The 23,873-nt window shown below is 30.1% G+C and overlaps 7 protein-coding genes across 11 annotated transcripts; 5 read left to right on the plus strand and 2 right to left on the minus strand.

Moving 5' to 3' along the window:
- Positions 1-132: 132 nt before the first annotated feature.
- Positions 133-2,667, plus strand: LOC131671517 (protein pelota). The gene is made up of 10 exons (XM_058947987.1): positions 133-556; positions 645-732; positions 804-896; positions 958-1,108; positions 1,177-1,290; positions 1,365-1,505; positions 1,581-1,803; positions 1,873-2,065; positions 2,137-2,243; positions 2,314-2,667. The coding sequence occupies exons 2-10, from the start codon at positions 692-694 to the stop codon at positions 2,409-2,411; spliced, it is 1,161 nt and encodes a 386-aa protein (XP_058803970.1). The 5' UTR covers positions 133-556; positions 645-691; the 3' UTR covers positions 2,412-2,667.
- A 117-nt stretch (positions 2,668-2,784) lies between these two features.
- On the plus strand, positions 2,785-7,710 carry LOC131671516 (solute carrier family 12 member 9). Its single transcript, XM_058947986.1, has 8 exons — positions 2,785-3,557; positions 3,630-3,764; positions 3,859-4,196; positions 4,274-4,487; positions 4,569-4,838; positions 4,912-5,905; positions 6,080-6,514; positions 6,607-7,710. The coding sequence occupies exons 1-8, from the start codon at positions 3,290-3,292 to the stop codon at positions 6,803-6,805; spliced, it is 2,853 nt and encodes a 950-aa protein (XP_058803969.1). The 5' UTR covers positions 2,785-3,289; the 3' UTR covers positions 6,806-7,710.
- Positions 7,711-8,131: 421 nt separating this feature from the next.
- Positions 8,132-10,073, plus strand: LOC131671532 (aryl-hydrocarbon-interacting protein-like 1). Its single transcript, XM_058948021.1, has 6 exons — positions 8,132-8,378; positions 8,455-8,634; positions 8,707-8,875; positions 8,952-9,138; positions 9,224-9,366; positions 9,448-10,073. The coding sequence occupies exons 1-6, from the start codon at positions 8,307-8,309 to the stop codon at positions 9,651-9,653; spliced, it is 957 nt and encodes a 318-aa protein (XP_058804004.1). The 5' UTR covers positions 8,132-8,306; the 3' UTR covers positions 9,654-10,073.
- On the minus strand, positions 9,709-11,396 carry LOC131671552 (tektin-1). The gene is made up of 6 exons (XM_058948053.1): positions 11,290-11,396; positions 10,909-11,199; positions 10,558-10,830; positions 10,266-10,488; positions 9,970-10,188; positions 9,709-9,846 (listed from the first exon to the last, which is right to left on the minus strand). The coding sequence occupies exons 1-6, from the start codon at positions 11,394-11,396 to the stop codon at positions 9,709-9,711; spliced, it is 1,251 nt and encodes a 416-aa protein (XP_058804036.1).
- Positions 11,397-11,784: 388 nt separating this feature from the next.
- LOC131671523 (pachytene checkpoint protein 2 homolog) lies at positions 11,785-13,906 on the plus strand. Its single transcript, XM_058948007.1, has 6 exons — positions 11,785-12,022; positions 12,201-12,357; positions 12,434-12,625; positions 12,710-12,937; positions 13,010-13,357; positions 13,423-13,906. The coding sequence occupies exons 1-6, from the start codon at positions 11,979-11,981 to the stop codon at positions 13,681-13,683; spliced, it is 1,230 nt and encodes a 409-aa protein (XP_058803990.1). The 5' UTR covers positions 11,785-11,978; the 3' UTR covers positions 13,684-13,906.
- On the minus strand, positions 12,713-23,691 carry LOC131671522 (pre-rRNA-processing protein TSR1 homolog). 2 transcript variants are annotated; one of them, XM_058948005.1, is made up of 13 exons: positions 23,470-23,691; positions 22,888-23,155; positions 22,573-22,819; positions 22,286-22,486; positions 21,991-22,218; positions 21,768-21,927; positions 21,477-21,689; positions 21,188-21,411; positions 20,847-21,110; positions 20,662-20,772; positions 20,372-20,579; positions 20,097-20,268; positions 12,713-12,812 (listed from the first exon to the last, which is right to left on the minus strand). In XM_058948005.1, the coding sequence occupies exons 1-12, from the start codon at positions 23,570-23,572 to the stop codon at positions 20,111-20,113; spliced, it is 2,385 nt and encodes a 794-aa protein (XP_058803988.1). In that variant the 5' UTR covers positions 23,573-23,691; the 3' UTR covers positions 12,713-12,812; positions 20,097-20,110. The 2 variants fall into 2 exon arrangements, with proteins under 2 accessions (XP_058803988.1, XP_058803989.1); XM_058948006.1 differs by lacking the exon at positions 12,713-12,812 and adding an exon at positions 14,445-14,640.
- Positions 14,590-20,066, plus strand: LOC131671521 (E3 ubiquitin-protein ligase Bre1). Of its 4 annotated transcripts, none has more exons than XM_058948001.1 (15): positions 14,590-14,727; positions 14,857-15,035; positions 15,373-15,559; positions 15,630-15,818; positions 15,893-16,251; positions 16,329-16,454; positions 16,537-16,710; positions 16,777-17,034; positions 17,113-17,244; positions 17,320-17,579; positions 17,653-17,815; positions 17,908-18,021; positions 18,198-18,600; positions 18,686-18,780; positions 18,849-20,066. In XM_058948001.1, the coding sequence occupies exons 2-15, from the start codon at positions 14,886-14,888 to the stop codon at positions 19,128-19,130; spliced, it is 2,892 nt and encodes a 963-aa protein (XP_058803984.1). In that variant the 5' UTR covers positions 14,590-14,727; positions 14,857-14,885; the 3' UTR covers positions 19,131-20,066. The 4 variants fall into 4 exon arrangements, with proteins under 4 accessions (XP_058803984.1, XP_058803985.1, XP_058803986.1 ...); XM_058948002.1 differs by having other exon boundaries at positions 17,653-17,806; positions 18,849-20,065; XM_058948003.1 differs by having other exon boundaries at positions 18,216-18,600; positions 18,849-20,064.
- Positions 23,692-23,873: the final 182 nt, after the last annotated feature.

Here is a 23,873-nt window from a genome sequence, read left to right on the forward strand (position 1 = left end):
ATTAAAATAATGGGCATTTTTGGAGGGTTCAATTAGAGATATTTCGAATGGTATTTTTTTTCACTGTCCATTACACTTTGCAGGTTAGGGTAAGGGGGTTACCATCAGTCAGTTTAAAGCGCGCAGTAGCGAAAATTAGTTGACGATGGTCGTATGGGATTCAGACTCGTAGTTCAGCTAGTCGACGCCAGAGTCAAAAATAACCAAAGAAGAAGAAATTGAGTGAATGCGTACACTTAACACTAACAATCTGCCGCCTAACCTATCATTTGTTGGTATCAAAATTAAGATTTGTTCACAATATATATGCAGGCTGTGTTAAGTGGTGTTAAAATCAGAAAATAGACATTCCAAACATATTTTAGTCAAAAAAAAAGTACAAACACTTGTAAGAGTTAAATAGTATGTACATATTCAAGAATAGCTATAACGAAATGATCTGTAATATTTGTACTCATTCTTTGCTGTGTAAAACTTGTGCACAGTTTTTCAAAAAACATTTTATAGCTTTTAGAAAAGACTTCTAAAGTTTAATTATAATTGTTGATCTGAAAAGGTAAGTGTTACACTAATGATAGATATATTTATGCATTTCGTAATATTTCATTCAAATATTTAAACAACTTTGTTTTATGTACTATTAGGTTATAAGCTTGTTTTGATTGGAGAAGTTTTTCTAATAATTTATAAAATGAAATTGGTTTACAAAAGTGTGGAGAAAGATGGAGAGGGGTTAGTAATTAAAGTAAATCATTACTTATATGTTATTGATTGAAAAGTAATTTTTTCGCTTATTTTATTAGGATTGTTGCTTTAGTCCCAGAAGATACTGAAGATATGTGGCATATTTTCAACTTGATCAGCGAAGGAGATTGTGTTAGCTGCTCTACCATTAGGTACTTTACATTTTTTTAATTTGTTAAGTAGTATTCAATTGAAAATTCTGTTTTTTTACAGGAAAGTACAGACTGAATCGTCTACAGGTAGTTCAAACAGCTTTAGGGTACGAACAACTTTAACAATATGTGTAGAAAATATAGATTTTGATACTCAGGCATGTGTCTTAAGAGTTAAAGGCAAAAACATAGAAGAAAATAAATATGTTAAGGTATTTAAGATTTCTAGTTATAATGCACTAAATATAATTGTAACTGACTCTTGATACAATTTTTGTAGACTGGAGCATATCATACTTTGGATATTGAATTGAATCGTAAGTTTACTTTAAAAAAGTCAGTATGGGACTTGATTGCACTTGAGCGAGTTGATATGGCATGTGATCCAGCTCAAGTAAGAATTCATGATAATATTGAATAGTAAAGATTTAGCATTTATAAATTTTCATAAATTGAAATTGAATTTAGCATGCTGATGTAGCTGCAGTTGTAATGCAAGAAGGAATAGCCCACATATGTTTAATTACATCAAATATGACAATAGTTCGTGCTAAAATAGATCAAGTTATTCCAAGAAAAAGAAAAGGCAATGTATCCCAGCATGAAAAGGTATAAAGGTTATTTTAATTTTATGAGATTGAAACTTTAAGAATAATTTTACAAAGTATAAATGTCTCCAAACAGGGCTTAAATCGATTTTATGAAAGCATAATGCAAGGAATCATTAGACATGTAAATTTTGATATTGTAAAATGTGTCATTCTTGCTAGCCCAGGTTTTGTAAAAGATCAATTCATGAATTATATGATTCAACAAGCAATTAAGACTGAAAACAAGTTAATCATTGAAAATAAAAGCAAATTTTTACTTGTTCATGCAAGCTCTGGTTTTAAACATTCTTTAAGAGGTATATAATTAATTTCAGTCACTAGTCCAGCTCATTTCTTAGTTTCTATTAATAATGTTATTTTTGTAGAAGTACTGACTGATTCAGCAGTGATATCTCGTATATCTGACACAAAAGCAGCTGGAGAAGTAAAGGCATTAGAGACATTTTATACAATGCTTCAAACAGACCCATCTAAAGCATTCTACGGAAAAAAACATGTTCAAGCAGCATGTGAAGCCCAAGCTATAGAAACGCTTCTTATTTCTGATAAATTGTTCAGGTAAATCTACTCTATTTGAAATTATCTTGCTACTTGAATTCAAATTCTAATACTACTTTTCGAACGTTCAGATGCCAAGATATTGCATTGAGGAAAGAATATGTTAGTCTTGTTGAAGCTGTTAGGGATAGCGGTGGCGATGTTAAAATATTTTCATGTATGCACATATCGGGAGAACGTATGTATCTTTTTCTCAATCAAAATATTTAAATAAAAATAGAAAATTAAGGATAGTTTAATTGTTATAGAATTAGATCAACTGACTGGTATAGCCGCGATACTCCGTTTCCCTATGCCTGAGTTAGAAGAAGACAATGACAGTGATGACTCAGATAAAAATAATTAAAAAGACTATGCAATATATTAATATACTGTAATTATAAAATGTTTGTGCTGGGCACAATGAAAAAGAAATCTTATTCTTTATTATATCTCAATTAAAATAGCGTGATTTTTGTTTCATATGCAGTTGAAATTGTTATAAAAATAATATCCTTGTATATTTATAAAATTTCAATTTTCATTGTATAGTATTTCTGTACAGTATGTACATAATATTATTCGTTACAATATAAATTGTTGCCTACTTTAAAAACTACTTTTTAATGCCAAAATAAATAATTGTAAACATTATTCTTACACTTTTTATTGTCAATATTACATGCTGCAGATGCTGTTATACGCTATATTTGTAATAAATCTATATTTAAATTCTTTAACGGTTCTTTTCGTTGTATTATTGTTTTTAGACTCAGTTATTAAGTAGATTATGTTGAACAGACAATATGTTTCGCGGAATTTAATTTTTTTGAAATTGTTTACACATTTTTCAACTTGTCGCATGATTGAGATTGGTGGAAAACTATCTACGTGTGACGGCGGAGGCATAATTATAACTATGCATGAAGACTTTATATATATAATCTCTATGATTATAACCTAAAGGCTGGAGTACGGTTGACGTTTGGTTCACAACTACCTACGTACATATATATAACATATTTTGGCGTATACTCAAATGACATCATTAGCCTTTGAACAAATTTTTCATTTCTAATAGCTAAATATAATTAGTGTAATTTGTGAAATGATTTAATTTTTTTAATTATTATCCACGTTGTGGTGTTATTGAACAATTGTGAGAATATTTGAAAACTCTTGTTGAGTTTTCAGTTCAACTAGAACAAAGAATTTCCCAACAATTACACTAAAAAATTCAACAATATGATTGCATCTGAAGTTGGATCTACAAATAACGCAGAAACAGTTCGCATCAATACTGGAGAAAAAGTACCTCTTATCAGGACAAGGGGCGTTTTTCGCAGACTAAGTAATCTTCTGCGATTTAGACATCCATCCAATGAAGAAAGAGACGGTTACGTTGAATTCAGTACTTTGGGAAATGATAGTGGCAGAACTCTTGGAACATTTGCTGGTGTATTTAGTCCAGTTACATTATCTATGTTCAGTGCCTTAGTTTTTATTCGAATGGGTGACTATACCTTTAGATTTAGCTATAAAATTTGTTTTATACATTAAAAGAATTTGTTTATACTTGTTACAGGATATATTGTTGGAAATGCAGGATTATTCGTTACTTTAATACAGTTTATTATTGCTTATGGAATTTTAGTTTTTACAGTATCATCAGTCTGTGCTATCTCAACTAATGGAGCAGTTGAAGGGGGTGGAGCGTACTGTATCCTTTACTACATTATTAATTTGATGTACAAATATTTAATTTTTTAATTTCTTGTTTATGATAATTTAATTTCTTAAACATGATCACTTAGTTATGATAAGTAGAACACTTGGCCCAGAATTTGGTGGATCAATTGGTAGTCTATTTTTCATGGCTAATGTGGTATCAAGTGCATTATGTATATCAGGATGTGCAGAAGGTTTAATTGAAAATTTTGGACCTTCTGGCTATTTAGTTAAAGAAAATGGAATAATTCCTGATGGAAGATGGTGGCGTTTTCTATATTGCTCAGTACTCAATACAGCCAATTTGATTGTATGTTTAATTGGTGCAGCAATGTTTGCAAAAACTAGCGTTGCTATTTTAGCAATTGTTTGTATATGTCTTGGAAGTGTTTTTGTCAGTTTTCTAGTAAAAGGTGAATTTGAGGTAATTGATTTTTTTTTGCAATACAACTTTAATAAATTTATAATTTTCTCTATTTGCAAATTCTATTAATATTATAGGTATCAATTCCTGATGCAAATACTTTAGTACAAAATACAACTCATAAAGTTTTTGGAAATTATACCGGTTTTTCATCTGAAACCTTGCAAGAGAATTTATATTCAAACTATAGTGCAGATTATTCAAGCCTTGGATCTGTAAGTAGTTTTGCTAGTGTTTTCGGTGTATTATTCAGTGGTGTTACTGGCATAATGGCTGGAGCAAATATGAGTGGTTAGCAACATAATAATAAACTATCAATAACTAATCAACTTTCATTTGTTTATTTAATTTAGATAAAATTAATTTTTTTAGGGGAGTTGAAAAATCCTGGACATAATATTCCACGAGGCACTCTTTCTGCTGTTTTGTTTACATTTATATGTTATATTTTATTATCAATAATGACTGCTGCAACATCAAGTAGATTTCTCCTTCAAAATAATTTTATTTATATGATGCCAACTAATATTTGGCCACCGTTTGTAGCTATTGGAATTTTAACTGCAACTTTTAGTGCTGGTTTGAGTAATATGATAGGATCAAGTAGAGTTTTAGAAGCTCTTGCAAAAGATAATATATTTGGTAAGTGATTGAAAAAACAAAGAATTATTTACAATAATTAAAAAATTAGTCATAAAAAATGTCTCTATTCAAGGTCCTTTGTTGAATTATATTATAAAAACTACATGGAAGGGTAATCCAATTGGAGCAGTTTTAACGTCATGGATTCTGGTACAAACAATTTTACTTATTGGCTCTCTAAATACCATTGCCCAAGTCAATTCCGTATTATTTTTACTAAGTTACTTAGCCACCAATTTAGCATGTCTTGGATTAGAATTAGCAAGTGCCCCAAACTTTAGACCAACATTCAATTACTTTACTTGGTACACTGCAACTTTAGGCCTTCTTGGGACACTTATAATGATGTTTATTATCAATAGCATTTACGCATCAAGCAGTATTATATTATGCCTTGTACTTGTTATTGTTTTACACTTATTTTCTCCAAGTAAAAATGCATCGTGGGGTAGTATTTCTCAAGCTTTAATATTTCACCAAGTTCGTAAATACTTACTGATGCTCGATTCACGTAAGGATCACGTTAAATTTTGGCGGCCGCAAATCCTTCTAATGGTTGCGTCACCGAGATCTTCTTGTCCATTGATAGATTTTATAAACGATTTAAAAAAAGGAGGACTTTACGTTATTGGACATGTCAAAGTTGGAGAATTTTCTGGAAAAGTTGATCCGACTATTGATGAATATCCTCATTGGCTAAGTTTAGTAGACCACATGAAAGTGAAGGCTTTTATTGAATTAACGTTAACGAAGACAGTTCAAGAAGGCCTGCAACATTTGATTAGATTGTCTGGAATGGGAGCGATGAAACCAAACACCATCGTTCTTGGATTTTACGATGACGAGACTCCTGTAGACTTTTTCCAAGATTCACAATATGCAACGTCAATGTATGACAATGTTACAACATATGCCAATGCAAAATTATTTGCTCTTCGGCAACCTCACGAAAGTAAAACAATTGATGAACTCCAGTACGTTAAAATGTGTGAAGACGTTCTAAATATGAAGAAAAACTTATGCCTTTGTAGAAATTTTCATTTACTTGACAAATCGCAATTGTCAAAGTAAGTACATTCATTATTTATTTCATTATCGACTTTTCGTTTTAAAAGATATTTTAAGAATGTGAATTAATTTTACTATGTACTTTTATCTATTTAATGTAGATAGTACTCTAACAAGATAAAATTGTAAATAGTAATAAGCAATGTAATGAAAAAGTTTTATTTTCATTTCAGAAATGCTAATTTACAATATATTGATGTTTGGCCAGTGAATTTTTTCCAACCATCTGACCAAGATCCTTTCGATACAACTTCTTTATTTATGTTACAATTAGCTTGTATAATAAACATGGTACCTAATTGGAAAAATCTACATCTTAGAGTATTTCATTGTGAATTGATGAAAAGTAGCAGCCCAAGTCTGAGTATTTCCGAATCACACAGCTCGATTGATGATCATCCGAGAATTTCAAATGAACACAAATTGCGAAAACTTTTAAATATGCTGCGAATTTCTGCATCAATAACAAAGGTTCCAGATTGGAGCGAAAAAATTGGAGAACTAAATGGTCGTTCATTGCTTGAAAGCCGAGCTGAAAATTCATTTGAACCCAGTGTTGATACTGCCGAAAATACTTTGAGTAACATATCGCGAGCTTATATTTTAAAGTAAGTTACATTCTTCACTTACGACAATAAGTTAAAGATAATCTCGCGAAAGACTCAAAGCACCATATTAAAATAATATATTTTCTTTGCAGTGTCAATAGATTAATTCGACAATATTGTTCTGAAACTGCTGCTATTTTTATATACCTCCCGGCACCTCCAACTTTCAACATGTGGGACAAAGATGTTTTGCGTAAACAATATCTTCAACTTTTAACCGAATTGACCGTAGATTTACCACCTACTATTCTAGTACACGGTGTTAGTGCAGTTACGTCCACAACTCTTTAGTAATAACAAATTCATTAGCTAGATTAAAAAATTTGATTGAATGATTTTTATGTGAAAAAGTTTATTTCTACACATGAAAAATTCTCCATATTTTGCAATGGAGAATTTTTATTTTTTATTAAGGCTTATGAAAAAAGTAAGTTATCGTGAAAGAGATTTTTTCTAAAAAATATTCTAAAATAATAATCGTGTGATAATGAAGAGAATTTCGAGTATTAATAACCGAAAATATACATATTCATCTATTTTTAGTTGTATCATTTTTATATATAATTTTTAATTGTAAGACTGCTGTTTGGTAAGAGCTTATAAATTTGATAAACAGATCTTCCATTACTATTTAAATGTATTTTTACCAATTATACAAGTACAATTTAGTAGCAGAAAAATATTAAAACATAGTTTATGATCATTAATTTCTTAGAATATCATTATTTTCATATAATTTTTTATCTGAACAAAAATTTTATATACAAAAAGCCTTAAACTAATTACATGTAAAATCTAACACAACACTCACTATAAATTGTATATGACACACACACACACACACACACACACACACACACACACACACACACACACACACACACACACACACACACACACGTAGTATATTAATAATTGATGTATAGGAGGTTGTATTACAATACATTATTATTGTATTACAATAGTACAATACATTAACGTAATTTAATGAGATCGATTGTGTCTGTGAATAGTGCAATATTTTGATGAAGAGAAGTTAGAATTGTCATATTTAAATTTCCTTTAGAATCGTTAGTTATGTATAAATATAAACGTTTTATATTATTTTAACATTATATTGTAATTTATATTTAAACTAAAATGTTTCGTCAATGAATGAATGTAACATAAAAATTATTACTTTTATACTTATAAAAAACGAGCATAGTAAATTTTAATAAAAATTTTTAAACATGTAAAACTTTTGAAATTGACTAATCGTAATTCTTTCTTCCACTGTGTTAACAATTTATATTAAATAAAATAATCAGAATACAAAAGATACCATGTGATCCGTGCTTTAATTTTTTTCTTCAAAATGAGCGTATGCGCTTTCGTCTGACTCATATAAGTAAATTAAATTTTAAGAAAATAACAAATATATTGAAAGTGAGAACGCTTTTTCCTGTTTGATAATACATGGAATATTTCAAAAAAATTTCAATTTAGAATACCACATTTTCTGAAGCTGGAACGGGAAGCCCTACCATGTTTATATCCTATATATGCGCGCATGTGTGTATGTACATACATATATAGACAGTATCGACATCTTAAAACACGGAATGGAAATCAGCTGATTATCGTAAACATATATGCACGTTGTTCACAGCAGTAGTAAATACTAAATAAGTAGTGCATATACGACAACTTCGTATTATCGATGTACATAGCCTACAGAAGAATGTTAAGTTTATTATTAAATTAATTTTTAAGTCTTAATTACTGAGCTGAAGATTTAGGCAGATACAAGATGGATAGTCTTATTATTAAGAAAGTAATTCACGCAGGAACTAAAGCAGTGAATTTCGTACCTGGAACGAAAGTAAGTTACATTTTTAACCTAACTATAATTTATAAACCTATTTTTTACCATATATATATATATATATATATTTCAGGTGGTTTTTCACTTCAAAACTACAAAATGTGATTCTTCCAAGACTGTTATTGATGATAGTAAAGAAATGGGAAAGCCTATGGAATTAGTATTAGGAAAGCAATTCAAACTTGATGTTTGGGAAGTCATAGTACAAAAAATGGCATTGAATGAAGTGGCTCTATTTATAGTTGATAAAACTGTAAAAATGAATAAATATACCTGTCATAATCTTTTAAAACAATAACTTTAAACAATATCATTTGCATTACAGCTAGTCAGCCCATATCCTTTTGTTTCAAAAACTCTTAGAGAAGCTGGTAAACCAGTAGGTGAAAGAAGAAATCATCATTGTTGTGGTGTAACATTACAAAATGAAGGTATAGGCTATGATGATTTAAACAACCTTATCAAAAATCCTCAGAATTTAGAATTTACAATAGGTATGTTACTAATAATATAATTGATCTCAGGATATTCAATCTATAAAAATATATCTAACTCATTGATGCTTTTCAGAATTACTGCAAGTTATCTTACCTCATGAGTATGAAAAGGAATCATGGCAAATGACAGAAGACGAAAAACTTAAAAATGTACCTATATTGAGAGAAAAAGGTAATGTCCAATTTAGAGAAAAGAATTACGAAGCTGCAGCAAATACTTATGCTCAGGCGCTTGGAATTTTGGAGCAGCTTATGTTAGCGTATGTAGCAATACAATAAGAGACTTAAAAGTACTTATTTAATATATGTATGATACTGAATGTTAAAATAATGTTACATTTACAGAGAAAAGCCACATGATACAGAGTGGTTGAATTTGAATGAAATGAAAATTCCTCTTCTGTTAAATTATGCTCAATGTAAATTATTAAATAAAGAATATTACTCTGTTATTGAACACTGCACTACAGTTTTAAAAACAGATCCAAGTATGATTCATACAAATTTAAAAATAATTATTCCTGATAATAATGGAAAACAATATTTAGCATTATATTAAATTTTTATAGACAATGTTAAAGCACTGTATCGCCGAGGAAAAGCACATATAGGAGCTTGGAATGAAAATGAAGCTATTACCGATTTGACTAAAGCAGCTGAATTAGATAAGTCATTAGAATCTGCCATAAACAAGGAATTGCAATCTTTTTTTCTCGCTGTCAAAAATAGAAATAAAATTCAATCACAAAAGCTTGTAAACTTTTTTAAAAGTTAAATGTTTTCAAACAAAATAATTTTAATAAGCAATCAGAAATGTGGATAAGGTCAAATTAAAAAATGTGATAATCTATACTTCGGCGCAAAGTCATACAATAAACTTCGTCGATTTTCAATGAATTGGTTTTTATATTAATGTCTTCTTCAAGTTGCATTTGTGTTTTTAGTAAGAAGCGAAGTGAAGCTTGCGCCTGAAATATTTATAAATGTTGTGATGTATACTTGATAAGTATGGTTTACTTACAATTAGTATGTCTTTTTGTTTGTTAAATTATTTTATTTATATCTATTGAATAAATGCTATTTTTACTAACTTCAAAAAGCGTTTGCTGAAGTTGAGTAACTACTTCCCTCAGATCAGCAATTTCCTTTGTAAGACTTTTTTCAACTTGATCGCAAGTAAGCTCCAGTCCAGGTCTATGACAACGATTGCCTAATCTAGTATGTGCTAATGCTATAAACGCCTCTTTTTCAGCTATTACTTTTTCTAATTTTGTAATATTCCTTGTCATCTCATGGGCTTGTCTCATGATCTTATAAAAAACGTAACAATTAAAATTGATTTTTTTTGTAAAATAAATTAATTTTAACAGATTTTAAACTACGTAACTGCCGAATGTTGGAGTTCTAATTTTCCCTTTATTTCTTTAGTTTCTTCGATTCTGAGTCTGAAAGCTTCGTCTGTAGCTGCCTTTTGCTTGATCAGATCATCAATAATTTGTTTTAAAATACGATCAATGTTGGATCGAATCTTTTTCCCAGTTAAGATTTCTTTTGCCGATTCCTCAATGTTCTTTTTCGTTAACATTTCCCACTCGTCTTTTGTAATGCTCCTAAAAAATTATTTGTTCGTTATAAGAAAAAGCTTCCATCAGACAGCTATATGGTTCGGTCAATCATACGATGCATTTAATGAATTTTTTCCATGATAAATGCTAAGATTCAAGCTAGTTTCTTTGAGAGTCAGATTATGACGATCAATGCGTAAATTATTTTCTTTATCTTCCAGATCGCGATCAATACTGTAAAGAGATGATTTTAAACGTCGTAGTTGCTCATGGGTCTTGTCGAGCGTTTGTGACAACAAATAATTTGCACATTTTATTCCTTCACACTCCTGACGCAATTCTTTTTCAACACTATCGTTTGCCAAATCGATTCCTAATCTATGCTCTCTAAAAAAGAAAGTGTGGAAAACATTGAATTGCAGCAGCAATTATTGAAAGAAAAAAACAACTCAAAATTTGTTTTACCTTGCTGATATACATTTCATGCATATGTCAAGAGCATTGCGTCTCAATGACGATACAGAATGTGTAAGTCGATTTTCGTAAGTCGTGAGCGCGTCAATTTCTGAAGGCAGCTCATTTCTATTACGAATAAGCTCTTGCTTACAATATTCGATTTCATTGATTCTTTCTTCGAGATAATGATTTGTCGCATCTTTATTAGACTTGACGGCTTCAGTACTAAGCTCGCATACTTTTTCAGATTTTGCAATTATTTGACGCGCTAACTGTTGTTGAGTTTCGGAGCATTGGAACCTACGATCGATTCAATATCAATTTTTTTGGTTTTTACATTTAATAAATAAAGATTGAAACCGTTATTTAAACATTAAATGTTAATTATACCTTGAGAAATTATTAAAATGCCAATCGTCATGTGAAAACCTGAAATTATTTGTTTTTCGACAAGGTGATTCTTGATTTTTCAATTCAATATTTAATGGATTAACCATTTTTGGAGGACTAAAGTAAACGTACTCAATAAGGATTTCGAAAAATGTTTTATCTATAATTGGCTGGCTCTCGTTGCGTTTCTACGGAAACTACACAGTACGTGAACCAAATATAATCTCGTCAAAGAAAACTGATGTATTAGTCCATAGTAAATTTCTTCATGTATTGTAATTGAGATTAACGCTATTATACAGGTTAGGTAATGTACTAAATTATTGTTCTTTCTTATATTATCACTGCAAAAAACGTAGATTGTATAATTGTTTTTATTTGGATCTGATTTAAATTTGCAAATATAAGATCATGTGATCAAACAAAAATGTCTGCTGTGACGTCATGACCAATAGTAACTCTCCGTCGTTCGAACAAAGACGAAATTTCGCGGTGCTGACTGCAGAGTGCAGATCCATGGACGATAAACCGGCAACCGTTGTAATCCCGGAATAATCTAGCTTTTAGCGTATGTTTTATCGTAATGATTGTATGATTTGCAATTCTAAGTCGAAAGTTATTTTTGGTGAATCGTTAGACATCCAAATATTTACTTGGTTTTTGATATTATTGTTTTGAAACTGCTCAATATGCACGACATACTCCACGTCGAAGTTTGCCAAAATACTGACAGGTTTGTAACATTAATATTCATCCGTTATTCGAAATAACTGCTGATGATTTATTTATATTTGGATGCACATCATATTACACTATACATGAATCGATTTATACTTATAAAAATAAAGTCAAATTTTTTATTATATACCATTTTGAATTTTAACACTTCTTTTTAATAACTATATTAACAGCATGCTGTCACCAACTGAAATTGAAGAATTAGTTGCTGCTGAGCTGAACTCGGTAGATGAAGTTACTTTGAATAAGTTTATGATGCCTGGATCTTTTAAATTCCAATCATTGAATACCCATATTCAGTCTATAATCTGCTCTTGTGCACAAGAAGATGTAAGTTTTAATTTATTTATGGTGAAAGACTAAGCAAAAGTTTCATACATTTATGTTCATAATTATCAATTCATAGAAATCACGCATCAAGTTACGTGGATTAACTACAAAAATACATGTTTATCGATTGAATGAAGAAGAAGCAGCGATTGAATCTATGAATAAAGATGGAGAATCAATTTCTGCTGCAACACATTGGATTTTACCTTCTGCAGAGTTTTATGATCTTTGGGAAAATTTATTCTATGAACAAGGTGTCAAGGAAAATGTAATTTTTAACTTATAATGTTACATAATTTTATTTATTATAATCAAGAATGTAATTGTACAAAAAAGTCATTGTACTTTACAGTTGCTCAATTTTATTGAAACTGCCATGCTGTATTCTGAGCGTAAAGTAAATCCACATATAATTAGTTGGAATAAAGTGATTTTATTACATGGACCACCTGGAACTGGAAAAACAAGTTTATGCAAAGCCTTGGCACAGAAAGTTACTATTCGTTTGAAAAATTATTTCAACAGAGGAGAGCTTGTTGAAATAAATAGTCATAGTTTATTTTCAAAGTGGTTTTCAGAGGTATGCAAGCAAAATTTATTTTTGACTCCCATTGAATTAACAAGTAACTATATCCATTATGCTGTGTTGTAGAGTGGAAAATTAGTACAAAATCTCTTCAATGAAATAAAAAATTTGTTACAAGATCCTAAAGCATTAGTATGCATATTGATTGATGAAATTGAATCTTTAGCACATGCCCGTAAAGCTTGTATTAATGGTACAGAGCCTAGTGATTCCATCAGAGTAGTGAATGCTCTTCTAACTCAACTTGACAATATGAAACACTATCCAAATGTATTGATTTTGACAACAAGCAATTTGACTGAAGCTATTGATTTAGCTTTTGTTGATCGTGCAGATATAAAACAGTACATATCATTTCCTAATGAACAAGCTATTTACAAGATTTACAGCTCATGTATTAAAGAATTAATGAGGGTAACAAACATTTATTGCTTATTTTTAATTATGTATCTTATTGTTAAAATTATTTTGCATTACAGACTGGTTTTATTGAACTTGAAGAAATCCAAGATTTATCATACTTGAAAATGTTAGGCTATGAAGAAAATTCTGAGACTAAGCACAGTTTAAAGTTGTTTGAATTATGCCGTGAAAGCAGAGATTTCAGTGGGCGTATTTTGAGGAAAATACCATTTTTAGCTCAAGCTCTTTTCCTACCAACTAAACATTGTACTCTATTGAAGTTTTTGAGAGCAATGCACCTTGCTATTCAAAATCAGAAAGAAAGCTCTATTGATTAATTGATCATTATTTATTTATTTTTTACTATTTACAAAGTTAACATTTAATTTCGATACTCACTTAACATATAAATCTAGACTTATTTTTTAAAAAGTATTTTGATAAATAATTCAGCTGTAATATGTATAAGATTTAAAAACTAAGCAAGTATAATGCCTTTGAAAATTAAACATTTTAGAAGTAATTTCAGTATTGAGCTTTTATAAAAAGACCTGATCTTTTGAAATAATAAGATGGATGTACTATAATTTTTTTTTATTATAAAGCTTCAAATCTACATAAAGATTTATTTGCTATAATGTATAATAAGATGTACTATAATTGAATACACTTTTGTACATCTTATAGAACAGCTTTATATGAATTGTACTCTATTGATAAAAGTATTGTTATTATTTTACGTATCAATAAAAATTTTATGCGACTAAACATGCATTATTGTTAATTTGATAATAAACATAGCTTAAGTTCAACAAATGAATTTGAAATTAAATCAATGACATGATTGATGGAGCTGTAATCAAAAATGGAATATTTATTAAATGCTTAAACTGCTTATATATTGTTAAACAATGTAAAAATTAAGAAAATAGATATTCAAAGGCAAAAGCGCACCTTGCGGTAAAATTTTGTACAACTCGAGTTCGATTTTTTTCCACTTATATAGTAAGTGGGATGAAAAGAGACAACACCAGTCTGCGCCAGCATATATTGTATACTACACTATATATGTATACATCGTAGTATACATAAAAGTCACGGCTGAGCGCCGCGTACGCATTCTCTGGCCCCGCGTTCTGCAACCAAATAGGAACCCGAGTCTTTATTCTGCGAGTCTACAATGGCGTCTTCCGTTCCGTAGAGCGAACTCCTTAATTTTAGCTGCCATCGCCTCGAAAAATGCAAGGATATCCAAGTGGCTTTACACTAATTTCTCCTTCTTTAACGATCTGCACCTGAGCATGACATAATTTCACGAGGACTACATTTATTTAACGGAAGTTAACGAATACATTACATCAAAGTCAACTTTTGTATTTGAGGTATCAAGGTCTACACACTCTCTTTCTAATTCATTTCCATTTTAACATAAATCAATACAATAGTTTACTTTGCATTTTAGTTATTTACAAAAAAAAAATTAAATAACTTTGCTTGTTATTTATTTACAGAATCGAGATTGAAATAATAAGCCAAAAAGATGTCTAAGAGATCTGCTGACAGTGTGGACTCCAGTTCTCAACCTCCTATTAAGAAGGTTCAATTTGAGCCTATACTTATTGGACCTATTTCCACTTTGGAGGAGATGGATATGAAAGTTTTACAGTTCCAGAATAGAAAGCTTGCTCAGGTATAATAATCATGTCTCATAGACAATAAAATATAGGCCAATCGAGTTAACGATTATTGTTTGAAGTCACATAAAAAAAGCAATCTATCAATTATTATGTATATCTTTAATATGCAATAAGAAATGGAATGCATACCATTGAAAATTCCTAGCTTTAATTTTAACAGAATCAAAAATGTCAAATAATATTTGTATGATACAACTATTTGTATTATTATTATAGCCAAATTTACAAGGTGGCAACTTGAAATTGATAAAAAAAATAAAGTTAAATTATAATGATTTTTAAAATATATTTATAATCTTATTAATTGAATTCTTAAATTTCATCAATTAGAGGTTAGAGCAAAGGCATCGTGTAGAAACCGAGCTCAGGCAAAGAATAGAACAATTAGAAAAGCGACAAACTCAAGATGATGCAGTGCTAAACGTTGTTAATCGCTATTGGAATCAGCTTAATGAAGATATTCGTGTGTTATTACAACGATTTGATGCAGAAACTGCAGATGAATCAGAAAATAAAAGTATGTTACTTGGATGTAATATATCTTAATAATAAAAATATTAAAATTAAAGAAAAATCTCTGTTTGTAGATGAAAGTGAAGCTACCACTTCTTTTCTAATGCAACTGTCTTCCTGGGATAAAGAAGAATTAGACGACAAACTTGCTCATCGTGTACAAGTTTCTAAGCGTGCTGTCTCTAAAGTAGTACAGGCTTTTGATAGACTTTCTCAAAGAAATGAAAAGATTACAATGGCTTTGAAAGGAGAATATGATGGTGGTAAATATGGAGTTTCATTATTATTATAATTTATGAAACTGCTTACAATAAATTATTGTATATTTATTTCACAGAAGAAGCACCAAACATTGATGAAGTTGTAAAGAAAGCTAATAGTGAAATTCAAATGGAAAATAGAAATTTACAAGCAATAAATATTCAACTGCATGAAAAATATCATACTATTTCTCTAAAAATGTCAGAACTACAAGATACTATTACTGGTAAAGACACTTTGGCAGCTGAACTTCGTAATCAAATAGACGATTTACAGTATGAACTTAACAAAGTAAGAGCAAGAAATGATAAATTAGAACATCATCTGGGTGAAGCTATTGAAAAACTTAAAACATTCCAACAAATTCATGGTTCAGATGAAAAAGGAAATAATAAACCTAATACTATAGTTGCTACGGGAGTATCACAAACTAAGGTATAGTTTAATCTCAGCAGCAATATATCAATCAACTTGTCAAAATATTATTTCATATATTTTTCTTATTTGCATAGTTGGAGGATTTACAAAGAGAGTTGGAAGAAACTCGTGAATTATCTAATAACAGATTACAGGAGTTAGATAAGCTGCATCAACAACACCGAGATGCTTTGAAAGAAGTAGAAAAGTTAAAAATGGATGTAAGAATTTGCATTTGTTGATGATATGTATGTTTATTGTTGAAAATATGCAAAGTATATATTTCTATTTTGTTTTATTTAGATCCGGCAATTACCAGAATCAGTTATTGTTGAAACAACAGAATACAAATGTTTGCAGTCACAATTTTCAGTTTTGTATAATGAATCAATGCAATTAAAAACACAGTTAGATGAAGCACGACAACAACTTCAATCAAGCAAAAATGCTCATTTGCGTCATATTGAAATGATGGAGGTAAGCAGATACATTATTGATTCGTTTATAAAACATGCTATCGAATTTAATGCAAAATTATTTTAGAGTGAAGAATTGATGGCTCAGAAAAAATTAAGAGGTGAATGTATTCAATTAGAAGATGTGTTAGCTCAATTGCGGAAAGAGTATGAAATGCTACGCATTGAATTTGAACAAAATTTAGCAGCTAATGAACAAACAGGTCCTATTAATAGAGAAATGAGACACCTCATAACCTCGTTGCAAAATCATAATCAACAACTAAAAGGTGAAGTTCATCGTTATAAGCGTAAATACAAAGAGGTTTCTTCTGAAGTTCCTAGAGTAAGTATTAAATGTAGGATTTTATACTGAACTTTAATCGCCTTATCAATAAATTGTGTAATTTTACATTATTTGCAGCTCAAGAAAGAAGTCGAAGAATTAACAACAAAGCTTGGACAACAAATAGCTCAAGAAAATAAGGAGGGTAGTAATTCTGATGGTAGTGGAAAGGAAGAAGACACTTCCAATTCTCTGCCAGGATCTGGTCAAGTAAGTTATTTAGCGCGTTCATATAAAGTATTGTAATTTTCGCAATTTCATTAACTACGTATTTTTAATTAATAGATAAAAGAAGAAGGTGGTATGACGATAAAGAGAGAAGGTACGGATGAAGATGCTGACAACGAATTAGGAGATGGAGATAAAGCTAATTCTGATTCACATAATTTATCATCCCCAACTCTTAAAAAAGAAAAGGATATTAAACGCGAGAAAGATATAAAGAAAGAGTCAATTAAAACAGAACATCGGGATCCAACACATCGAACTAAAGACGTTAAAGTTGCGGAATCTGAAATAGTGAGAGAATTGAAAATTCAGTTGAAGTATGTATTATTAAAAGCACAGTCCACTATTTGAAACAAATAATTTATTCAAAATAATATGCCGTCTTAATAGGAAAGCTGTTAATGATATGAAAGAAATGAAACTGCTTTTGGACATGTACAAGTCTCTCAGTAAAGAGCAACGCGACAAAGCTCAACTAATGGCCGCTGAACGTAAAACTAGAGCTGAATTAGAAGAAGTGAAACAGCAACTGAAAAAAATTCAGGTTAATATGGTATTAATGACATTTTTTTTTCAAGTTTTTATCTGCTTATTATGGATGTAAACACATTATTAATGCTTCGTATGTGTACGTTTTCTTTTCAGGACGGAAAACGCGAAGAACGTAAGAAATTGGCCGATGAAGATGCTCAAATTAAAATAAAAAAATTGGAAGAGCAGGCTTATTCGTTACAAAGACAGGTTGCTACACAGAAACAGGTAATTGTCTTACTCTACAGTTTGTCTTTTAACAACTGCTCAAAAATCATTGTAATCAATTTTCCTTGTGTATTTGTTTAAATAACAAATATACCTACCTAGTTTATTGAGCAAATAACTTAGAATATAAGAAATCAATTTGTCTCCATTATAATCAATGACTTAACTTTTAATAGGATCGTGTTTTCTTGCAGGAAGAAGAAGCTCTTTTGAATGAGATGGAAGTCACAGGGCAAGCATTCGAAGATATGCAGGAACAAAATTCTAGATTAATTCAACAGTTACGTGAAAAGGACGATGCTAATTTCAAGCTAATGACTGAAAGAATTAAAAGTAATCAATTGCATAAACTTGCTAGAGAAGAGAAAGATGTTCTGAAAGAGCAAGTTTTAACACTAACAACCCAAGTGGAAGCAGCTAATGTGGTTGTAAGAAAATTAGAAGAAAAAGAACGTTTGCTTCAAAACTCATTGGCTACCGTTGAAAAAGAGCTCGCATTACGTCAACAAGCGATGGAAATGCACAAAAGAAAAGCTATTGAAAGTGCTCAATCTGCAGCAGATTTAAAACTTCATCTTGGTAAGTATTGTTAATTTGTTATAACGTTGAAATTGAAAATTTGTCTTTCGTAAATTATTTTAAGTGTTGTATTTGAAAATTTTAGAAAAGTATCACTCTCAAATGAAAGAAGCTCAACAAGTTGTAGCTGAAAAAACTAGTTCTTTAGAAGCAGAAGCTTATAAAACCAAAAGACTACAAGTGAGTATATGACAATAAATAATAACAAGCACAATAAGAGATTTCACTATTGAATGATCATTTTTCAGGAGGAGATAGCTCAATTACGGCGTAAAGTAGAAAGAATGAAGAAGCTCGAAATGGCTGAAACTGTAGATGAAGTAATGGCGGAAGAACTTCGAGAGTACAAAGAAACGCTTACGTGTCCATCATGTAAAGTCAAAAGAAAAGACGCTGTGCTTACGAAGTGCTTCCATGTCTTTTGCTGGGATTGTCTGCGAACTCGATACGAGACACGTCAAAGAAAATGTCCAAAGTGTAACTGTGCCTTTGGAGCCAACGACTATCATAGACTTTACTTATCGACATGAAGGAAAAGGTATTAATTTATTCAAAAGTAGTCGTATACAGTACGTCATCTGTGATGACAGCTATTCATAAGTATGAGCTTGAATGCGCATTTCACTTTTATACTTTTGTTACAATTGGTGTATACTTTTTTCTTAGTAGAGTGAGTGTGACAATGTACATAAATTATAAACTTCAGTGACTGATACGTTCAACAAAAAAATTTGCCATGTGTATAGTAGCATTATATTCAACTGTCAAAGCAATTTCAGAAAAAAACAGCCTTCAAATTTAATTGTATTCATCAAACAAGGCAGTTATCTGCGATTAAAGTCGCGTAAATTTGTAATTTAGTAAATGTCTCGTATCACTTTTTTCTAATTTAGCTTATAAGATAAAAGTTCAAAGATATGAGGTGTCTCTTAAATGTAAAAAATGTAGGTAGTATTCTTTCAATTATTTTTTTTATTATTTACACTTTAAAGTGAATCTTAAACGGGCGTTTATCATTTTAATTTGTTTCATAAAACCATTTTTAGTGTTTTTAATTAATTAATTAGGTAAATTATTTTTTTTGTTAAAATTACATGTAAATGAACATAATTTATCCCAAAATGTAAATAAACGCATGAACTCTGTAATATTTTCAATTTTCTACTGTACAGCAGTTCGTTTTAAATATGTACAGAGTGATGTGGATATTGATAATTGTAACGAGTGAAGGAAGCAGAATATAATGCTGTGATTAAGCATAATATACTTTGAAATAAACCTGTCATCCAACTATATTTCATGATTATTATTTTTTGGTGTTCAATCATTTATGTGAAAGGTCAGTCATTTATATTTAATTGCAAAATTGTGTGAGTGAACAATATCAAAATGAAAAATATATTTATAAACTTAATATAAATTTCCATTTATTACACGTTTCATATATCAATGTGTAATAAATTATTTGACATAAAAACTAATTATATAATACATACGTTGGCATGTAACTTTACTCCATATTTACATCTCCAGAATCTTTTTTCGTATTAGTTAAAAGCAAGGGCTCATAAGTCCACTTTGGATAAACTCTTTTATAAAGATTCATTAAAACTGTGTCTTGAGACTTTAATTGACCATCAAAAATACACTTCATATGACCATGTGTTCCTATAGAAAATAAAAAATGAAAATTTCAATCAATGTTCACACATATTTTACATAAATGTAAATGACCATTGCTGGCTTTAAAAATTTTATTAAAAATATATACCAAGTGGTTCTTTAATGTGCCCTTTACGTCCATACTTCGTGCGTAGTTTCACTGGTTTGAACCAATGTATATCTTCTCTATTGAAGAACATAAACCTTATCACAGCTGAACGTTTGTGTACTTTCAATGGATGACCACTCAAAATAACTCTTTTAATTACCATTCTATCTGGATTAACTGATAGTAAACTTCCAGTTGCAATTAATTCCTAATTTTTATTAAAAAATAAGATGATTATATATTATTTAAGCTTAATTTTGATGATAAATTTAATAAGATCTTAAACATACCAAGATCCCATTTTCTTTTTCTAAATAACATAATATTGGGCATGGTGGAAACGTAATCGGAGCAAATACCGTAGCCACAACAGTACTACTTGGTTGGAAAAACCTTTCAAACTATAATAATTTAGATTGTTATTGATGAAGGTATTTTCATTCGATTTAATTAATTACTTTTGGCGAATAATTACTTTATGTTTGTTGCCATTGGTGTGTTGACTGAAGATGGGACATGCAGTGAATCGTCTGAATCCACACTGGAATATCAAGCGTTCTTTTGATTTAATTGGCTCTTCATTATTTGATGTCCGTTTTAATAGGAAATTTAAAACTGATATTTTATGCTCATATTGTAAAATACCAAATAACAACAATGGCTGATCGTCTACAACTCGGTAAGCTTCAAATAATTCCTTACTAACACCATTTATATGAATCGTAACATAAGATCCAGGCTGTAATTAACAATTATTAATTATGAAACAAGCAGTACACAGTGTACTATAAGTAATAAGAAAAATGAAAAACATACTTGGACTTCAGACAATTCCTCTCGTTCTCTAAAAACACGTCGACGAGTCCGGTCGAAATTTTCAAACTGGAATATTCTGCCATAATCATATGGTAAATTTTCTTTCTTATCCCAAGGAGTATTACGGAATGAATCTAGGCCTCGGTATTTTTGGAATCGATCTCTAGCTAATATATCTTGAGGAGTATCGACTTCGTCGGGAAACTGAACATCAAGTTTTGCTTCTGTAATATGAAATAATACGTTTATTAAAAATTTAGAACGTTTGCTTTAAGTTTTTATTCAGTACCTTTTAATTTTAATAGTGCCTGTTTTTCTTCGTACAAATCCATTTTATCGTCATAGCGTTGTTCATTAGTGGTTTCTGAAATAGTAATGGTTTCGTATTCATCATCGACTGCAGGTTCACCTCCCGCATCACTATCCACTTCAGATTTAGCTTCATCAATAGCCATCCCTTCTTCTTCATCATCATCGTCATCATTATAATCGTCTGCTTCTTCTACAAAATATTTATACAATAAAATTGATAAAAATAAAACTAAACTTACGTTTTGAACGAAAATAAAATAGGTTTTACCTCCTTCATCAGGGATCCAAAATGCTTGGTAATCAGATGTACCTTTTGGTACACGCTTAACTATTTTACGCTCTTTTTCAGCCTCTGCTATTTCTTCTTCTGTTGGCCAAGTTTGATCTTGGGCCATTGGATCTGGTATAATTTCAGATTCTAGTGATTCCTGAAAGAAATGAATAATTATAAGTAAAAACAACATAAAGCACTGACTATATTTTGAATATACCTGTTTAGAAGAGTCAGCAACTGCAAGAACTTTTCTCTCTTCATCCATTTTAACATCTGTTCCAGGTGATGTTCTCTCGAGTGTTACAGGAAAAGGGTCTTTTATCTCTTCTATACGAGACATTTGATAATCTCCAAAATTGGGAATATGAATTAAACCATTTACTGATAATGGTAAACCTTGTAAATACCCTGTTAATTCCAGAGTTCCGAAATCATTTGTTGAATTCTGAAAATAACTGAATTATATTCCTAACTCAAGATTTAACTGAAAATTTTGAACTAATAAGACTTACATTTTCATCTAAATTGAATTTAACATTTTCAGCAAAAAGAAAAGATCTTTTATTTCTGTAAATAACATTTCTTTGTTTTTGTGATCCAGCTCGTCTCAATATGTTTAATGCATCTGCAGGTTTATCTAGACTCATAATTTTGTCCTCCTGAAGCCATTTAAATAATGTTTTCTGAACATATTGCTTGTGATCTTGCCTTTTCTAGAAGTATTAGAACCAAAATGAAGAAATTACAAATGCCTTGAATAAAAATATTTGAAGTATACAAAATATACAAAATACAATACCTTAACAGGTAAACTTTCCAAATTTGTGATGGCAACAATTGGTGTTGCTAAGCCTTGAGAAATACTAGCTTGAATTATTTCTTCACCCCAACAATCAAGCACTTCTTGTCTTTGACTTTTATCTAATTCATGTACTGCTGAAGTAATAAATAATATTGTATTTGCTACTTTTGCTAAGTCTAATGTTGCGAAAGTATTTCCTATAGGAGGAGTTGCTATGGAAAATCTTTGTTTGAATCTTGGTAGACTGTAAAGAATAGTTTAAATTAATTATTATTTTCACTGAGCAAGTATATAATTAAAATCAAAAAGTACCTAATATGTCTAGCACATGAACTTGACGAAATAATTGCTTCATCATCAGCACTTTCTAATAATCTGATAACTTTGTTGATATCTATATCTTCTTGTAGAGCCACAATAGCTATCAAGATAGGTGGACTTTGAGCGCTACCAAAATTTCGCTTCTTTTTCAAGACTTCTTCGCGTTTATTTGAACGAATTTGCTGCAATTGATTTCTTCTAGCTTCTTTACCCAATTCTTTTTTTGCATGTTTTGTGATTTTTTTGACAGATATTCGACCTGCATTTGTTTCAATATTTAGTAAAATCATGTTGAAAATTAAGAAAATAATTTTAAATATCATATTCCAACTTTCAAAATATACGTAATATCGCTATGTATCTAAATAATTGTGAAAGGTTGAACAATTATTGAAAATTTGTAGGTTAGGTTTTTTCAGTACCTACAAATACGACTTAAAATTAATTATTACCTCATGTTTAAAATATTAAATCCAATGGTTTTAAAAAAGTTAACATGACGACTCAAAAAAATCGTAGTTTATAGCTTAAAAAAATATTTAAAATAGTTATAATCATAAATTAAAGTCACACCTCGAGCATCATTTGAAATAGAACCTTTGCTCCTATGCCTTCCAGTTTTATGAGGTTTGTTTGGTTTTTTAAACAATCCTGGTCGATGAGTTTCTTGCACCATTGTTATTAATTTTTATCTTTTATTCTCTTATTAGAAAATAAATTGCAATTAATTTAAGCTCATATTTACGCTTTATAAGCGGACAGCACGTGGGAAAACCATATTATCTCCAGAGACTACTAGTCTCTGATTATCTCTGATCTAACTACAAAGTACAAACTAGCAGGGGAACGACAGTCGCCATATTACATAGTTACATGACAGCATTTTTCAATTGGTCAAAATTAAAAATCCTATATTAAGCCGCTGTAAGAGGTTAACGTAAGAATATATTTTGAAATGAATAAAGTGAAAAATATCA

The sequence above is a fragment of the Phymastichus coffea genome, unplaced genomic scaffold (assembly GCF_024137745.1).
Source record: "Phymastichus coffea isolate CEN01 unplaced genomic scaffold, Cenicafe_Pcof_1.1 PCOF00128, whole genome shotgun sequence".
NCBI lineage: Eukaryota > Metazoa > Arthropoda > Insecta > Hymenoptera > Eulophidae > Phymastichus > Phymastichus coffea.